The sequence below is a fragment of the Chiroxiphia lanceolata genome, chromosome 6, assembly GCF_009829145.1.
Source record: "Chiroxiphia lanceolata isolate bChiLan1 chromosome 6, bChiLan1.pri, whole genome shotgun sequence".
Taxonomy (NCBI): domain Eukaryota; kingdom Metazoa; phylum Chordata; class Aves; order Passeriformes; family Pipridae; genus Chiroxiphia; species Chiroxiphia lanceolata.
Window position 1 is genome coordinate 33,250,098 of NC_045642.1, and position 19,287 is coordinate 33,269,384.

General features: G+C 38.1%; 1 protein-coding gene across 1 annotated transcript in view; it reads right to left on the bottom strand.

Moving 5' to 3' along the window:
* Positions 1–9,051: 9,051 nt before the first annotated feature.
* Positions 9,052–19,287, bottom strand: part of SPRED1 (sprouty related EVH1 domain containing 1) — a 63,361-nt gene continuing 53,125 nt past the window's right edge. Inside the window, exons 5-6 of the mRNA XM_032691440.1 lie at positions 18,418–18,576; positions 9,052–13,699 (exon numbers count right to left, since the gene is read on the bottom strand). Of these exons, the coding sequence (XP_032547331.1) occupies positions 13,040–13,699; positions 18,418–18,576 (819 nt within the window). The 3' untranslated portion in view covers positions 9,052–13,039. The remainder of the gene's footprint in view (positions 13,700–18,417; positions 18,577–19,287) is intronic.

A 19,287-nucleotide genomic window follows, 5' to 3' on the forward strand; every position in this document is an offset into this window, starting at 1 on the left:
AAATACCTGCACTGGGCAAAGCACATTGTAAATGTTAGTTTAGAAGATCTGAAACTGTTCTACGTCATCTAGAAATACAAAAGGTCTACTGGTTGAGTCTGTTTTCTAAATTCTTCTAAGTAATAGTAACTATCCTAACAAACTGTTACAATACAGATCTGCTAACATTCTCACCCTTCTTTTCCCTCTAAATGTAAATGTTTGTGTTAAAGAAATTAAAAGGGAGAAACAGAGAGGCTGAAGAGGGAATGGAGTTAACTGCTGCAGTGAGAGAGTTTCAGGAGATACATCTGGGCCACAGCTTTAGGGTGCGAAGTTGGAGCCAATCTTACAGCTCCAGTGGCTCACAGTCCTAACTCTGATGCCTGTGTGACATTTTCTCCAGTATATTACTGCAAGACTGAAGAGTGATAGCATGGAAAATTAAAACAAACATAACCACTCCCATCATCCCTCAGCTTACTTCCCACCTTACTGGAAGGAGTATTTTTAGGGTTTTTTTTGGTTGGTTTGGGGGCAAAAAACATCTACTTTCCTTACACTACTGTAAAGCCTCATGGCAGTGTTTACTGAGAAATGAGATCTGTCATTAATAAATACTGGAGGACAATACTATCAGTGGTCAGAACTGCTGCCACACTCATGAATGTGAGTTGGTTCAGAGGTGTCAGGCTGAACAAATGAGGACTCAGGGGAGAGCACAGACAGGACTAGTCTAAAAGGAAGAGAGACTTCAGGCAATAACAGAACATTTTTTGGAAAGACTGGTAGATTAATAGAGAGAAAAGCTACAGAGAGCATTAAATCATCAAGGATAGTGCAGGAAGGACTTGAGTCATGATCAGCATGTTACTGAGTAAGCTGATGAGCCAGACTTACCACTTCAGTGCTGGCTGGAGGTAAACTAGCAGGATCCATAGGCAACAAGACACCCAACACGCAAATGATGCAGTTCAGGTACTTTTGAATTTTCCAGAAACACAAAAAGGACCAAGGTTTTTAGAATATTTCATTATTTTAAACTTCATGAGAGAGAAACAGGACTAAGAAATGTGAACTGTCAATTATATAGTTAAAATTTATTCTAGTATTCACTTGAGACAAATGTCTGTCTAAATACGGGATGGATGTTTGTGTGCAGTAATATTACTTCCATTTTTTAGTAGAGGCGTGAAGGAGAATGACTCAGTCTCCTCAAGTCCCCACCTATCCTTTGGCTCTGGCTACTAAGAACAGTTTAAATTTTGTAGTAGGTACAGGGTCCCAGAGCCTCTGACTAGCTGCTAACTCTGCCTGTGTTAGCACACCCACGTCCAGTCTCACCCTGTTGCTGCTGCTTCAGTCTGAGCAGGTGCGTGTGCCTTCCAAATAAACACTGCTCAGACATTTTTGCCTGGCTTTGCTCAGGCCTCAGATTCCAGTCAGGTTTTAGAGATGCTTTTAAGATAGACTGGTAATCTGGAAAAGGTTTGGAGGGCCTGATTTATTTTTTTTTTTAACTAAGCTATCTTGAAATTAGTTAGCAACTCTGGGAAAACATTTTTTTATGCCAAAAGAGCATGTGAAGCAGCTGTTCACTACTTATGCAAACACCTGTGCGTACTTTAAAGCTTACTAACAGTTGGAATAGCTTTCCCCCTCACTTCGACACCATGTTAATACCTATTACTTATATTAAAAAAGCCTTTGTTCATGAAATATATTAAAATTTTAATAATTCTGACGGTGAAAAACATTGAGTTACAATGCTGACATGACTAAAATGACAATCCTTTGATGGTAACTTGAAAATTCAAGCATTAACAGTAGTATTTGCCTCCAAATTAGAGACTAGATTTAGCAGGCACAAAATTGTATCACTTATTCTGAAACTGCTCTCTTGCTTCAAAAATTTTAGTTTTCTTGAAAAACAAGCCACAGAATTGCTGATGCAGTAACTGAGTTCTGGAGATCACCTAGTCCAAAACAGGGTCAGTTTGAACAGATTGAGTTCTGAGTATCTCCAAGGATGGAGACTCATCCACCTCTCTGATCAACCAGCTCCAAATGCACTAAAGCCTTCTGGATACTCCTTCACAACCATGACTTACATAAGTTTACTTTATTAATGTTGCTAACAAAGAGATGTCTATGCAAGTCTGCCACAAGCTAGAATTACTCACAAGTCTGGATACCACCACCATTTTAGAACACAGCATTAACTGAAATGTCTGGAGAGCAGTCAACCTTCAATATCAATCAATTAGCTATTCATCTGTGCAAATCCTAGACATGCACTATTTACAAAGAGAAGCGTTCTGTACTATCACTTGGTGGATTTCTGAGACAGTGCCTATTATGGAAGAGCCAGGACCTGGACTGTATCAGACTTAATCACAGAATACACTGAGTTAGAAGGTACCCACAAGGATCATTAAGTCCAACCCTTAGCCCTTGGCCCTCCCCAAGAGTCACGCCATGTGCCTGAGAGGATCATCCAGATGCTTCTTGAACTCTGTCAGTCTTGGTGCCATAACCACTTCCTTGGGGAGCCTATTCCAGTGCCCAACCACTCTCTGGGTGAAAAATATTTTCCTAAAATCTAACTTAAACTCCTGACACAACTTCAGGACATTCCCTTGGGTCCTGTCACTGGTCCCCACAGTCCTGTACCTGTCCCTCCTCTTCCCCTCACAAGGAAGTCGTAGACTGCAATGAGGTCTCCCCTCAGTCTCCTCCAGGCTGAACAGACCAAGTGACCTCAGCTGCTCCTCATATGGCTTCCTCTCAAGGCCCTTTGCCATCTTTCTTGCCCTCTTTTGGACACTCTTTAATAGCTTAATATCTTATACTGTGGTGCCCAAAACTGCACACAATATTCAAGGTGAGGCCACCCCAGTGCAGAGCAGAGCAGGACAATCCCCTCCCTTGACCGGCTGGCGATGCTTTGCCTGATGCCCCCCAGGACAGGGTTGGCCCTCCTGGCTACCAGGGCACTGCTGACTCATCTTCAACTTGCCATCGACCAGGACCCCCAGGTGCCTTTCCATGGCACTGCTTTTCAGCATTTCATTCCCCAGTCTGTACGTATATCCGGGGTTGCCCCGTCTCAGGTGCAGAATCCGGCACTTTCTGCTGTTGAACTTCACGTGGTTAGTGATTGCCCAGTCCTCTAATCATTCACAATAAGACTCAAAGGCCCTGGGGAAGTCAAAAGGTGCATAGCTGTATTCAGAATGTTTGAAATCTCCTGTGAATACTGCATCACTTGTCAACTCATTCCAAAGAGATTAATTTTGTGAACAGGGCCCAGATGATGCTCCTCTTCCTCTGCCCTCCCTCTCCATTCTCCTGATTCCACACAGATAATTTAACCTCTGTCCCATGGGGTACCTCTTCAGCTTGTGGGGATCACCATTCTCACTTCTCACGTCTCCACTAATTTCCAGTTTTTTAAGAACTAACTGAAGACCCCACACCCAGATAAGAAGGAACAGTCATTCCAGCGTTCTCATAACAAAAGTAGCCCTGAAAGAAGAAGAGCTCTCTTCGTCATAAGAAGCATTTTTAACACTTAGCTGTAACATCATGGAAAACAAGAACAGTGGATCCTGTCCTGCTGGTGCCTCAACCATTCGTAGTACTGTTGAAGGCCAATAGTGACAACTGTCTGTAATGGGTTTGTTACTCTCCCTGAGAAGAAAACAGAAATAGGATAGGTCATTTGATGTGTATTTTACCAATAAGGGTATTCCATACCATGTTACGTCAGCTCAGATATAAAATAGACAGGAAGGAAGCAAGTGGCCCCTTCTCTTCCAGGTAGCTGAGTGGAGCAGTCGGGCAGTTCCTTCAGGGGAGAAGAGTGTCGGTTGCGGGGAAGTATCTTTATTTTTAGTTCTTCTCTGTGTGAATAGTGTTTATAACATCTTCCCTCTTTGTGTAAATATTAGCAGCTTTGATTCCATGGGGGTTTTTTTCCCTTCTTTTGCCCCTTCCCCCCTCCCCTCCCCTCCAGAGGGATTGGGTGCAGGCCCAGAGGATACCTGGTGTTCAGCCAAAGTAAACAATAACACCGTCCCAAACTAATTTGTTCCACCATGTTGGTTTCAACATAGTTTCAACTGTAAAAATTATTTAACTGTATTACTGATGTGATTGTTAGGGTATGAGAGCAAACCAAGAATTGTTTAGAGCTTCAGGGTTTGGTTTTGCACCTCTGCTTGGAAAGAGTCACCCAATAATGTTCTGCAGAGTTCAGCCCATTAGTCATCTTGTAGACAGTTAAATGCAAATAGGCAAAAGACAAATGTAAACTTAGGTAAAACCACATCAGACTTGGAAACCAATTCTTTGGATTGGTCAGTCTGTGGCTGCAAGCCCACATAACAGAGAAAAAGTCTCAGCATTACCATATTCAAGAGTGATGCAATATTTTAAACCTTTTGGACCTTACAATACAACTTTTAAATACTGTTTATAATGGACACTTGATAATCAGCAGCTATCATCATCAGATGCACACACAGCCTGTAAAACCCCTATATGCTGGCAGAGTAAGCTGAAGAAGACTTCAGACAAGACAGAAGGAAAAAGGGAACGAATTATGGGAAAACCATAGGAAAGATCAAGTCAATGTAACACTTCTCTCAAAGGCAATATAAAGCAACAACAGGCAACTAAGCACATTGGCAGGGACAAAGAGGCAGCCAGCTCCAGCAAAGGGACAGTGATAACTACTAACAGCAGTAATATGTTTTCACAACTCTTTTTTACTTCAGAAAAAACAGTCTCATATCCTCACTTTGAAAGAAATAGTTCACTACACCACTTGCTGTTTTTATGGGATACAAAATGGCAAGGTACCTACATGGATGGCTAGGAGATCTCAAAATAACTGTAAATGGATCTGTATCCTACAAAAATGTAGTATTGGAAGGAGAGTTCATACAGGAATGGTTTGGCAAGTTGCAATACTGGAGTAGGGGAGATAGCCCATAAACTCAAGGCCAGTTTTGCATGCAACAGGAAATTTAATCATCATAAAAGGCTTTCTTACAGTTAATTGTAGCACTGATAAGAGAAACAGATTTGATTTATGAATACTGGATCTATGTTTAGAAGTATCTCCTTCTCTTTCAAAGAGAAGAACGGGCTGGAGGGCTGGGCTCAGAGGGTGGTGGTGAACGCTGCTGCATCCAGTTGGCAGCCGGTCACCAGTGGTGTCCCCCAGGGATCAGTGTTGGGCCCAGATCTGTTTAATATCTTTACTGATGATCTGGATGAGGGGATTGAGTGTACCATTAGCAAATTTGCAAGATGACACCAAGTTGAGGGGGAGTGTTGATCTGCTGGAAGGCAGGAGGGCTCTTCAGAGGGACCTGGACAAGCTGGAGAGATGGTCTGATTCCAGCGAGATGAGGTTCAACAAGGTGAAGTGCCAGGTCTTCCACTTTGGCCACAACAACCCCCTGCAGCGCTACAGGCTGGGCACAGAGTGGCTGGAGAGCAGCCAGGCAGAAAGGGACCTGGGAGTTTAGATTGACAGGAAGCTGAACAGGAGCCAGCAGTGTGCCCAGGTGGCCAAGAAGGCCAATGGCATCCTGGCCTGGATCAGAAACAGTGTGGCCAACAGATCCAGGGAAGTGATTCAGCGCTGTACTCAGTGCTGGTGAGGCCACACCTGCAGTACTGTGTCCAGTTCTGGGCCCCTCAGTTCAGGAAGGATATTGAGGTGCTGGAGCAGGTGCAGAGAAGAGCAACCAGGCTGGTGAAGAGACGGGAGCACAAGTCCTATGAGGAGAGGCTGAGGGAGCTGGGGTTGTTCAGCCTGGAGAAGAGGAGGCCCAGGGGAGACCTCACCACTCTGTACAACTCCCTGCCAGGAGGTTGTAGCCAGGTGGGGGTTGGTCTCTTCTCCCAGACAACCAGCAGTAGGACAAGAGGGCATGGTCTTAAGCTGTGCCCCAGGGGAGGTTTAGGTTGGATATTAGGAAGAAATTTTTTACAGAAGGAGTAATCAGATACTGGAATGGGCTGCCCAGGGAGGTGGTGGATTCACTATCCCTGGAGATATTTAAGAAGAAACTGGATGTGGCACTTAGTGCCATGGTCTAGTAACCACGGCGGTGCTGGATCAAGGGTTGGACTTGATGATCTCAGAGGTCCTCTCCAACCCATTTGATTCTATGAAAGTTATTACTGATTCCACTGAATATGGTTCTACAATCACACCTCCCCCCCTCCCCCCAGTATTTTGCATTGTTTGCAAGCTTGTTAACATCTGCATATTGTCCGTCATGGTGAAATCAGAACTATCTCATAGTGAGGTTGCACATTATCATGGAAAGTAGCTAAATCTGTCTTTCTATAAAATCTCCATTTTTACACAGCAGATCATACTGCAACAGTTTTTCATTTAGGCGTTGCTTCATTATCTACCTCTCTCTCTCTCTCTATATATGTCTACCTACCATGTAGGCCTGGATAGGAACTAAAAAGAGCTTTCCTGGCCATGTTTTTTTTTTTTTTTTCCTCTCCATCTATCCTCCCATACTGAGTTTTTTAGTCAGCTTACTTATTACTCAAAAATATGATACATATTACTCAAAACCAGAATGCAGAAGAGGTTTTTGTTGGAGGTTTAAAAAAAAACCCCCGAACAGTAAATGCCAAACATGAAATAGTTGTTTCTGTGCATTACCTCCAACTGACATAAATAATCACATATTGCTAAAAACCCTTTGGATGTATTTTGTGGGTACTGAGATGTGCCTGGAGTCTGCCAAACCAGCACTTAACTGAAATCACAATTCATCTGAGAAGCTTATTCTGTCAAAGTCATTATTTTCTCAAATATTCTCAAACTTCTCAAGTCAGGGCATGGATAGCTGGAGATACAAGCTTCTTGAAGAACAGACTTATCTCTTTTTTTCTTTCCCTTCTAGGTAAAACCAAACATTGTTATTGTTTCACATTATGTATTACTCAAAGCATAATTTAGTCAAATCCCACTGTGTGTGCACACACATGCTGTCCAGCCTCAATTCTAAGATATAAAATGTGGTATTATTTTTTTTCTCATCCATTTACTTGTTATGTCTGTTTCCAATCTATTAAATTATAACTCAGTGTTCTCAAATGATGGAAGTGATGATATAATCCTACAGACTGAAGTCTTTCTGTTCTGGTACAGGAGCACATATCAATCCATGACAGTAAGCTAAAAGGTTCAAGAAACAGTGATGCAAAATACTGAGTATTAACTGCTTAATGACAAAGACTAACTGGTATACTTTTATGAATTCTTTTTAGAAACTGGCCACCAGGTCTGTGGTCTACAGACTGTAGTCTGTGGATTAACTTCAGTTTTTCCATTTATTTTATAAATTCCAGCAACTGAGTTTGATATAGCTGTAAAGAAAAAAGAACAAGGGAAAAAAAGAAAAACCAAAAAATAAATAAATGAGAAAAAAGAAAAGGACAAGAAAAAAGAACAAGAAAAAAGAACAAGAAAAAAGAACAAGAAAAAAGAACAAGAAAAAAGAACAAGAAAAAAGAACAAGAAAAAAGAACAAGAAAAAAGAACAAGAAAAAAGAACAAGAAAAAAGAACAAGAAAAAAGAACAAGAAAAAAGAACAAGAAAAAAGAACAAGAAAAAAGAACAAGAAAAAAGAACAAGAAAAAAGAACAAGAAAAAAGAACATAACGAGAAGAGCTCCTTACCTATCTGTTCTTCTTGTTCAAAACCAGAAGACTGTGCATTATCCATAACATTAAGGTGGATTTGGCTGAGATGTAACATTAGGTTTTTAATTTGTACGAAACCATGTTTAATGCTGAGCCACTTTCTCATATGTGGTTTTTGTGTAATTCTATAATTTTCTCTATTAACCCCTCACCTTATCAGTCACTCAATTCATTTGTCTGTTTTATTTCTCTGGTAGAGCCGCATTTTCAAATCATCAATTAAAAGCTCAAGTATCAATAGTTAATAGTCCATGTAATGATTACACCTGGCAGTAATAAAATTCTTCAAGTTAGCAACTTATCAAATGAACAGTGAGAATTACTCTATTGGCTGTAACCAATAATAAAACATCTGCAAAACCCAGAGGCAAATACATTTCAATTTAGAATAATCCATCCTAAACCCTGACCACTGAGCTTTCAAATTATAGCCTCACAGATTTCTACTTGTTCATTTTTCTTCATGGAATAATTAGTTTTGCTCTGTTTTCTGATGTATATCTAATTCTTTAACTTACACAAAGCTTAGTATTATATTAAGATACACATTTTTGTGGTGGGGTCGAGTGGGACCTTATATATATATACGGTTTATAAAAGAAATCTTGACCTCCATAGCATGATGTCGAGGACAAGTACTGCTGTAGATAAAAAGCAAGCTGGTATAAGCACATTTTTCTTTAAAACATTATAGCAACTATTAAGAGTGGTTCTTACGATGGAAGATGCTGGAGCTTGAAAGTAATACTTCTATGTACTTCTTTTTGTTCTGTTCTTGAGCTGCAATGTTTTATTTCATATGCACTGTTCAGAGTAATCCCAGCACAGAATGGAAAAAACATGTTAGCTGCTTCATTTTTAAGATAGTTTTAATCAGGTAATTACAAGAAAAAACATTAAAACAGTTTTTATGGTGTTATCTGCTATGTCAACTTACAAGGATATGATGTAACAAACCAGTTACAAACTTAAAAGACATATTTACATTATATACTCAAAGTAACAAGCTATATTCATAAAGGAAACACCTATGGGATGAGTTACCTAAATTATACATAATTTACTAGAAACAAATAGCAGTTGAGGTTTAATGGAAACAATATACACATGAGGCACTTTGAGGTCATTAGGGTGGAAAGCAAATGGCACCAAGCAAAAGAAGGAAAACCACGTACAGCTTATACTGCAGCTCTGAACATGAAGGCTGCTTCTTCACCAAATGTTTGATTTCTTTAACGAACCCCAACTTTTGCAGTTAAGAGAGAGAAACCTTCAGAAAACCCCCAAAACCCAAACAAGCCCCCCAGTCCCTCTTTTTTTTCCATCAGTGCACCCAAGGAAACAGAAGTTTTATCCACTGCTGGACTAACAGTACCATAAGGCATCTTTTTAAAGTTCTTGTTTTCATTGCCAGCCCTGAGCCTGATCCTCATTTTACTAATAAGAATGTATAGCTGTACTGGCTGCACACTGTGCCATAAGCTCAGAGAAGATTTAAAGTCTCATTTAAACCTGGGCATTATTTACACAGGAGTTCAACATTATCCTCCAGGTACACATGGACAGATCATTCTGAAGAGAACTCATCCAAAATGGGAATGTTATATTCCAACAACCACAATTAAGGCATTCTTCAAAATACCTTTCCTTCTCTAGAGGAAACTGCATTGGTTAAGACTGTTTGGAACATCCCTTCCTTAAGCTCTGGAAGAGTTTTATGCCAGCATTTGCTGCTGTTTACTAAATAGTTACCATAATAATTGTAGAATATTATCAAATATTGCCTTAACTGTGCACACAACTGTAGATATACTTTTCGCAGCTACTGAATTGCACGTGAGTGCATGCACCCACCTATGCATACTCAAAACTTGATTTATATCACAAACCAAAAGGCCAGATTCCCTCCGTGTGAACATCAAAGCTCCATCACTTTGCTGTGGGAAGAACTTCAAGAGGGGAAATAGTTAAAATAAGAATAAAAAAAATATTTCTTATAAACTCAGTGACAGAATAAAAATAATTTTAATTTCATTTCTGATTTTTATGCTCCTGTGTAACAGGCCATTGTAACTACATTAAACCTAACAAAATATATGGTTAAAGGATTTTCACTTCAGTGTTAATAATGGCACTTAAGAAGCATGATGAGATAAGAAATCACAGTAAGACTCCAAATTACAATCCTGTAAATTCATAACTAAAGCGTAACATATTTGTGTAACTTAATCGTGCACCAATGGCCAGTTAAATGACGATTTAATCCAATACCGCGCCTGAACGTCACTTTTCCCCCAGTAGATGGTGCACGAGTGCTGCTGTCATTTAACTTCTTTCCGCACTTTCAAAGGGAAATACTTAATTTTCACGGTAACCGAGGCTTTCAACAAGCGAGGGACTTAATATTCAGTGACGGTTTCCAAAGGCTCGGGTCCCCTCCAAACAGCACAAAGCTCTGCTACTACATGGCTGACAAACTACAGCTCTGACATTAAAAGCAAGGGGAAGAGTATGGATTGGGGAAGAAATTCCTCTCTTTCCAAATGCTTAAGAAAGTATTTCAGAAGAGACAGGATAAATGTAACATGTCACCAAAACCAAAAGATAATACGCAGATGTAGCAGCCTGTTCTGGAATGGTTTTGCCATATGTCCACCTTCCACTACTTCTCTCCCAAATACAACAGTGGGTAAGATTCCTAACATCAGAAGAAAAAGTACACATGCAGGCTACTAAAACCAACCCTTTTGTAATCTTGTAGCTTTGCATTCAGTTAGTTGCTCTCAAACCAGGCATGCAGGCTGACACTTCCAGCACAAGAACAAGTGAGCATACGTCCATTCAGTAACTCTTTTTTAGATGAAGCAATTCTTCAAAGAGAAAAGCAAAAGGTGAAAACATTTTAGCAGCAAAGTGGTTAAATGTAAGGTAAAAATATTAATGCACACATTCAATAAAAATATTAAAGCATATATGTTTCATATAAAATACAGTACAGGACCAGGAGTTTCACTGTGTTGTATAGTGCTCAGAGGAAACTGTTAAACTAATTTCTTTCTGAAGTATATACATAATATGATTATATAGTATTTTTCTATACAGCCAGCAAGTTCTTTTCTTAGGTTGTTCATACCTCTCCACCTTGAATGAGGAACCCAGCATTCAGAAATTATAAATTCCTCTCATTCACTAGGAAAACATCACCTTTTTTTTAATGAAAGTTGTTTTTAAAGTTAACAGTCTATTCTAGGCAACCAAGTTTAGCTGAAAATGTGTGAAGCATGAAAACCAACCAGAGTAGCAGCTTTCAAATATATAAACAGTAAAAACCAAGACTGCTGCTACCGTATCATATTCTTGGACTTGAGTCATCCAATCAACTCTTAATACAAAACTAGAAGCTCTTCTGTAACTTCTATAGTTATCAAGATATTTGTCTTCTTTTTCAATGTGAAATAATACTTTCAGATGATCTATATATACAAGGTGGCCAATTCAAGCTGTAATATAAATATAAATGTTTTCTTTCAAAAAGTATTTTACAGACAGATAAAGTTATTTACATTCGCTCATTTTACTTCTGGGCTACAAAGGAAAATTAGGGGGACTGGTACAGACAGAAAAAAATTACACAAAATATACTGAAAAAAATGCATAGAAGTGAGAAAAGTAAGTCATGTGCACCTTTTAAAATGACTCAATTAGGTCGTTTGTTTAATAACAAGGGTATACCGAGGAGAGTCTGTCCCACTCCAGCCAAGATGTCAAATAGGCACCTTCACTGATAAATTATGACTGTTTTTAGTGTTGTACGTCTTTAACAAGAAGTAACATGTTTGTTACTTCATAACAGAGGAAAACACATAATGTTTTTAAAAAATTCTCTATGGGTTAATTAGTTAATTCTTACCTGAAAGTTAAAGACTTAGTAAGTACAAAACCATAAGAAATATCACACACAATATATCACCGTGCATACACACACATACACATGCTCTCTCACTCTCCACCGCCACTCCCCCACTGCCGCCTTGAAAGTTCCCAATTAAGAAGTTCACTCAGTTTTGCCTAGGCTGTAATTTATTTCTCAAGCTAAGTCTTTTGTTGTTGTTTTTGAACAAAACACACAGTACTTTTGTTCTTGCCCATTCAAATTAGAAAAAGTTGTGGTTCAAAATAATGAGAACAATTTCACTTTTGTTATTAATCTTTTGTTTTAATCATAGTACTTGATAAACAGCTGAACAGGATCCTAGTTTAACAGAAGGATAAACAAGAACACTGATGACAATTTGTTACAACTGCCTTAATGTACCTTTTGCTTAATGAACATCTGAATATGCAAGAAAATATTTTTGGAGGACACCCCAAAAGAAAACAACTTGCTGGTTGAACAACAGAAACAATATCCTTTTTGCTATTATGTTGAAATCAAAGTCATTTATATATAAAAATAAATGTTATGTTCTAACAAGAACATTTTAGACAATTACATCTGTGCTTAACAAAAAATATTGGTCACTTGAGACTAGAATAATTAATATTTTAAAGGTTTTTAGATTATCAGAATGTATGGATACAATTCAACACAAACTGTAGCTGAAGGGAACCAGGACTGAAAATATCAATTCGTCCATCTGGAATAAAAATGCAACTAAATTAACTAATTAAATATTTAAAATACTACCATGGAATGTGACAGTAGATATGGTCCATACCTACTATATCAGAGGGAAGGAAAGTTTAACATGTAATAATTCGTACCTTACACATTTAGTTAAATATAAACATTTGTTATTTATACATAAAGTCGCTTCCAAAAAACTATTAATAAGTGATTTAGTTGCACTTAAAATCAGTTTTATTTCTCATTTGCCAAGTATTAACTTTTCTTAATCTTAAATCAACTGTCACTAGTGCACTTTTAGTTAAAATTTCCCATCAGGTAAGTTTAATCCTTTTAAAAGAGCCCCCTCACCTAAACCATGAATGTACAAAGTGGCAAAAGTTAATCTCTTTTAGTATAATCATAGTTTATATACTCATTTTATAGCCAATAATAAGAACAGGCTTTCCTTTGCAAGATCTCCTTCACAACTCGCAACAAATGCCACGCACTCAAAGGAAATAGTTAGGCGTGGCTACCACTTGTAAAATGCCAAGGTCTGACAAGTCTTGTTGCTTCCTCCACATCAAGCATCTCTTATGTGAAAGAAGATTCCCTTCAGCTTGCCAAAAAGCTTCCACAAATCCAAGTTAGATGCTTCCTGGAAACAAAGATTTTTCAGCTCTGTTTGGCACCAGACTGATTCATCCCGCAGCTTTATGCTTTCCTCCACAGCACCCACACACCTCACCACAGTGATGGCATGCTCTCAAGGGGAGGTAGCAGCACATACATGGAGCAATGAAAGAGAGTGCCACCAGTGCTAACCAGCGTAAGCAGAACTTGTCATCACTAGTGTCACACGAGCAAGGATCAGAGAAATCTCCTTCAGAGTCTGACATGCAGTGATACAGCATGCTCTCTGCGCAAAGCATGCAACTAACTTGGTAGATACATCTTTTAATAGGATCTGGCGCATCTTGACATTTTCCTCTGCCATTATCTTCATGATTAAACCTTTCCTGGCAGTATATACAGCGGGAACGCTCACCATCCTCTTTTCTTCTTTTTGAGTTTTTAAATTTTGATGAGGAAGGCTGAGTTTTAAATACCACAGAACTCTTCGAGTCTTTCAGGGAATTCAACTTAGTTCCATCCCCACATGGGTATAAATAGTCAGATTTTTTACTGTCTGATTTAGAAAATGGTATATTTGAGTCTGCATCATCCCTCTCCAGGTCGTTCTTCCACATGTCAGGATGCCTGTAGTCTGCATAACGACGTATCAAAATGTCACGAGGGTTTATCCTAACAATTTCATCTTCGTCCTGAAAACTAACGTGTCTCATGGACTTCAGTGGGACCTGAAACGGCAAAGTAGGAGAAGTTTACTACAGTGAAGTCTCAAATTTACATCCACCTACAATGTAAAACTCAAATTAGAAAATTAAAAACCGACACTTTTTTTCCTTGCTGCCTGACAATAAAAAAATCCAGCTTATTTTCTCACTATTACAATTTACAAACTTCCCCACAGTAATGAGTCTTTTGCATGGTATTAGGTCTATGAGCTTTAGTATTCTTTCCTGACTTTTCAATACCTTGTAAGAGCTTTGAACGTTTTGGTATCCACACAAAACTTGACGTTCCTCTTTGAATTATGCTCAAAATTAGGGCATTAACATCTTTCAGTGGAAACTAACTCCACAGATTAATTATGCCTTACGTGAACGTGCTGATTTCACATCAGCAATGATCTGCTGCTTTAGGACAGCCTGATACATTCACTTTTGTATTATCTAGGAGAAGCTTTCCTTTATTCCTGTCAAATTTTTGAACTCTCTCCATTTTATAACAAGAGTACTCAATATTTGTTACTTATTCTCAAAGCTGCATTCTAGATGAGGATTTTATCATGTGAAGAATAATATTCAGTATGATGATCCATCAGCTTCTTTCCATTTCCCCTTAGCCAATATACAGTACTTAAATTCATTAGTTTAGGACACTAGCAAACACCTAAGTACTTCCTAAATTCTCAGCTTGTAATGAACTGACTATAATTCAAGACTTTAAAAGGCAGGTAAGAAGGAACATGCTAAACGTGCACAAAACAAACAGTAGAGAAATAAGAGAGAATTCTTGTTCTGCCTTACAATGAGAGGGGCATGGGGGCATAGGAAAGTTGTCAAAGGTGGCAAAATTCATAGAACCATCTGAACTGAAATACTGAAGACCTTAGATAAAAGTGTAAGATAGTGGACTGCCACTAAGTGTTACTGAAATCACATTACAAGTGACTTGCAAGAAAAGGTGCAAATAATGACAAGATAAAAATTTAGCATGTGTATGAAAGTAGCTCCTGAAAATAGCAGACAGTGCAAAGGTCTCAGTACGTCCCAGTATTCCTACCTTACAGACAGGCAGCTATTTTCCTACACTGTAGGGCTATTATAATCAGAGACAGATTAAAAGTGGGCTTCAAGTCAAAGTCCACCTTCTCCTCCTGTCAAGTGCACAGCCTGTAAACCACCTCACAGAAAGGACCAAAAAAATCTCCACTCCCTAACCTATTAGCCTTACAAAGTCTCCAGAATCATTAATTATTTGGGAATGCATCTTTTGCTTTGGGAGCGTTTACCTTATTAATACTCAAATTAATGAGAATTAATGTGTCACCATTCCAAAGTTGAGGACAACAGTTGAACTGCACGTTCCTAATCTGTTGCAGTGTGTGACAGAAAACTACTGAAAATGATGTTAAGTTAAAACACTTCTATTTTACTTCTCACGTGCCTATGCTCCTACTACGCTGAAGTCTGCATGTCCTGGTTTTGGGGTAGGAGACAGAGGAGGGAGAAGGGAAGGCAGCTGGGAAAGAGGAAGAAAGAACTTATTAAAATATGCCATCTTCTGATTATATAAGAATATCTGTAGCCTGCTCTAACCATCACTTCCCTGCTCAACAATCCTTGTATGATAAGTACAGAACTGTAATTAGAGCTGCTTTGCCCTGAGACTCTCAACTGGAATATGCTAACAATAATAATGTTTTTTTTCCCGTGGCTCTAAGCCACATAGTTGGACTTCCACAAGGTCTCAAGGATATAAGAAGAAGAAAGGTTATCTAACATTATATATATATCTATTTAGCTAACATTGCTCCTCTTCCATACTTCCCCTGGCTCCTATACAAGCAGTCAGGCTTCCCCTTTGCTTATAAAAGCAGAATGCTTTTCAACTCTACTCTGTTTTCAAACAAGAGGAAGAGTATTGTTTAGCACCAATAAAGAGCTATGGCAAACTGGCTTTCTTGAGCACTTCACAGCATAAATTTATTTAAGGGGAAAAGCGGCAAAAATGTCATTAGAATCCCGTATGTTACAGGCATAAAGGATCCTTACCCCACTGTCCACATAGAATATTACGCACACATTTAAGACATTAAATAAAACCCATTGTTTAAAGGAAAAAACCCTAAAACCTCAAACAAAAAAACCCACCCTCAACCTCCCATTCTCCAAACAGCTAATAGCCATTAGAGATCACTACAAATGCTAACAACTGTAAAATCTGACCTCTCCTCAGCCTTTGAAGGCTTTTTATTTGCTTGAGCAGAACTCATCATATACACAGAACTCATTTAATTTTTTCGAGTCCCCAGCCCAACACCTAAAAATACTTAAGAACTGACGTGTTACAAACAGCACACCACTACACATTCTTTATACAACTAATGTTGAGAAGTATTTTTTTAAGAAACAAAGTGGGAAATGCTGAAAAACAAGCAAACTGGAGAAATGTTGGAAAAGCTTTATTTAAATGAAGTGCTTACTCGTTGGGTGTTTAATGGGACCTACATGAACACATGAAAACTTAAGAACAATACACAATTCAAATTCAGTTAAGTACAAATACCAGCAAAATTCAATGAGAATAACAGACACAGTCCTCTAAACATTCAAAATTAAAACTCAGTATGCCATCTCTGTATGCCAGCTGAAGCAGGAAGGGAGTAGGAATATTACAGCAAACCAAAATTCTACAAAAAATCTGATTATGAACATGATTAGCCAGATGGAAATTAGAGAGAAAATTTTTGTTGACATGCCTGAACCCACAAGTATTGCACCTTACTTGAAGGGATGCACCTCTAAACAAGGCACGGTCACTTGCTTGGTACTGTAGCCTTTGCTGTCTCTGCCCAAACAGATACACCTGTCTTTGCTGAGCTTGCAGCTTCACAATATGAGGACACCAGCAGCTGAATCCATCATCGCAAAACACTAAATTTAAGTTAAACATGCATCCACGTGTCAGAAGCTGAAAAGTTGAGGGACTTAAGTATTTTCTACTAATAGCCAAAGTACTACAGGTAAAGATCTGAATTGTCATTAATCACTTTAGTTTGAGCGCACACTTCTCAAGCTGTTCAACTTACAAGCACAGTAAGTGTTCAAACTTATTTATGTAAAATTGAAACAAAACAGGTAATTAGCTCAAGATTTGCTGTGCCACCTGGTCACATGCTGGAGTTTAGCTGAGACAGTGCAGCATGTGCATATACAGAATGTGAGGTTTTGTTGACTTGCCTATATTCTAAATATGTGTACCACAAGACCATGCAAAAAGCATGGAATATCAGTTGCAGATGGTGACAAAATATGCTAAGAATATTTTAAAGAATATCTACTTAAATTTTCATGGAATCTCTCATAACTGCAGTTTTCAATTGAAGCATTGTAATTTCAAAAAAATTACTATTTAATTTCTATTAGACAGACACAAACTACCCAGTATACCATAGCTTAAATTATCATTTATTCAGTAGCCAATTTTATACACGCTCTTAAAACAGGTATTTTAAGCTACTGCACTTTTCTTTACAACTCAATGAAGACTAACAGCACATACATCATTGGTTACTGTAGCTATTACATGTTAGCTGCAATAACCTAATCACCTATCCATTCTATTCTAAAAAATATTTACAATTCTATTTGCAAGTAAATGGGAAGAGGGAAAAATATGTACCTCTTGATGAACAGAACAAACAAAAATATGAGGTGACTTATACAAAGAGATAACCGGAGTAGATCAATGATTAAAAATCAGAAGTTCACAATTTTGAGCTCTTTACTAAGTTCTCCAGATGATACTGCTCACTTCTTTTGCCCAATAAAGCAGCTTAAGAGCACCTGATACAAGACTTTAATACAATCCTATCTTTCTCTGCAAAAATGACTGAGAGTACTGAAAAGCTCTATTTCAAGGAACAGAAATATTTCTGACAAGTCTTCAAAACTACTTGAACTTGCATTCTACTTTGACTGCTGTTATTTACATATTCTAAGAGCTTCCCATGTGTTTGCTTCTTGACATAAAAGCTTCCCAGGCTTCTAGACACAAGACCCTCAAATTAATTATTATCCAACTTACTGTTAAGTCTACTTCTACTGTCAAATTCTCTGAGCTTTAGAAAAAAGCAAAATGTACAGTGTTAGAGGAAAAGCTGTACCAGTGGCTGAATACTTTTTATACATAACTGATACATTATTTTCCTTTGTGAACCAAAATAGAGTATTTTAGTTTTAATAGGCAGTTAGAGAGGATAAGCAATGTTTCACTAAAAATATTTAGCAGAAGTGCACTACTTTGCAATGCATCCAAGAAATCAGTTTTAAAGACACTTTTCAGTATTTCTAATCAAAACATTATTAGTATACGTATAAGCAAGATTGAGCTCATGGCCAAATAACATTTTCTGAAAAATTTTTAACAGCTTTTCAAGGCTGCAGATACTGAAGTCTGTAATACAAAAACTGAATTCAAAGAAAATAAAGATTTATTAATGTAGTCTGGTGCAATACAAACACAGGTAAATACCTTCACAAAGCTTTATCTCTTCCATAATAATGCTATAATATTTCAGCTGCAAAGCCTATATTCGTAATTTCAAGAAGTTGAGAGTATAATACTACACACAGGGACTTAGATCAAAGTGATTTCTTGTCAGAAACTACATACTGTGCCATTAATACAGCAAGCAAATAAGAACAGCTTCTTTTATTGGTATTCTTACCTGGTTAGGTTGGTTAGGAAAACAGGCTCTCCTGGTGTTGAAATCCTCAAATGCTGAAGGCCTTAAATTTGCACTGTTGTAGGTTTCACTGGTTACTACAGTTTCATGTTGAAAAAGGTGATCTTTCATTAATGAACCTGATGTATTTTCTTGAGCAGTCTAGAACACATAAGAACTCCCTTGAAATGATTTTGTATTTATACAAAAACCACACCAAACCCACCAAGTTCACACATAAATGTATTAATATTCTGTATAATGTGTTAGAGGCATCTAAAATTAGAAGTATTTTTAAAGCACTTAGAAGTAGGCAAGTATTTTCTTTAGTATGAGTCAGCCTTGGTAAATACAAAGTTTCATCTCTGCAGAGGGTACAACTTGGGCACTTCAGATACACACCTTCCGAACTCAGTTGCCAAATCAGACTTCTTTAAGGAAGCAGAGATTAGCCCAGTCTCTGAGATTATGCTTTCTCTAACCACCCACGAGGCTGCCAGTATTTACAAAAATACAACTGGAGAAAAAAAAACTTCTGAGACTAGTAAGACAAAAGCTAGTCAGACCTTTTAATAAATTAAAAGCAAGATCGGCTGGAAAGGATCAGAAACTCAGTTTTAACATACACTAATTAACAATATCTAATTACAGCAAGTGTGTATTAAACAACTAATGACTGACTTCTAAAGAAATTAAGGTTATAACAGGCAATTTGATACAAAATTGAGACCGTGTGGCAACATATAATGAGATATCTGCAGGACCTGTGCCATTCAGAATAAAGAAGAGGAAGTATGTTTGGGTGGAATACTGGCTTGTGAGGTGATCCAGTTTCTGAAATGAATAGAAAAACAAACAGTCCTCATTCTTTAA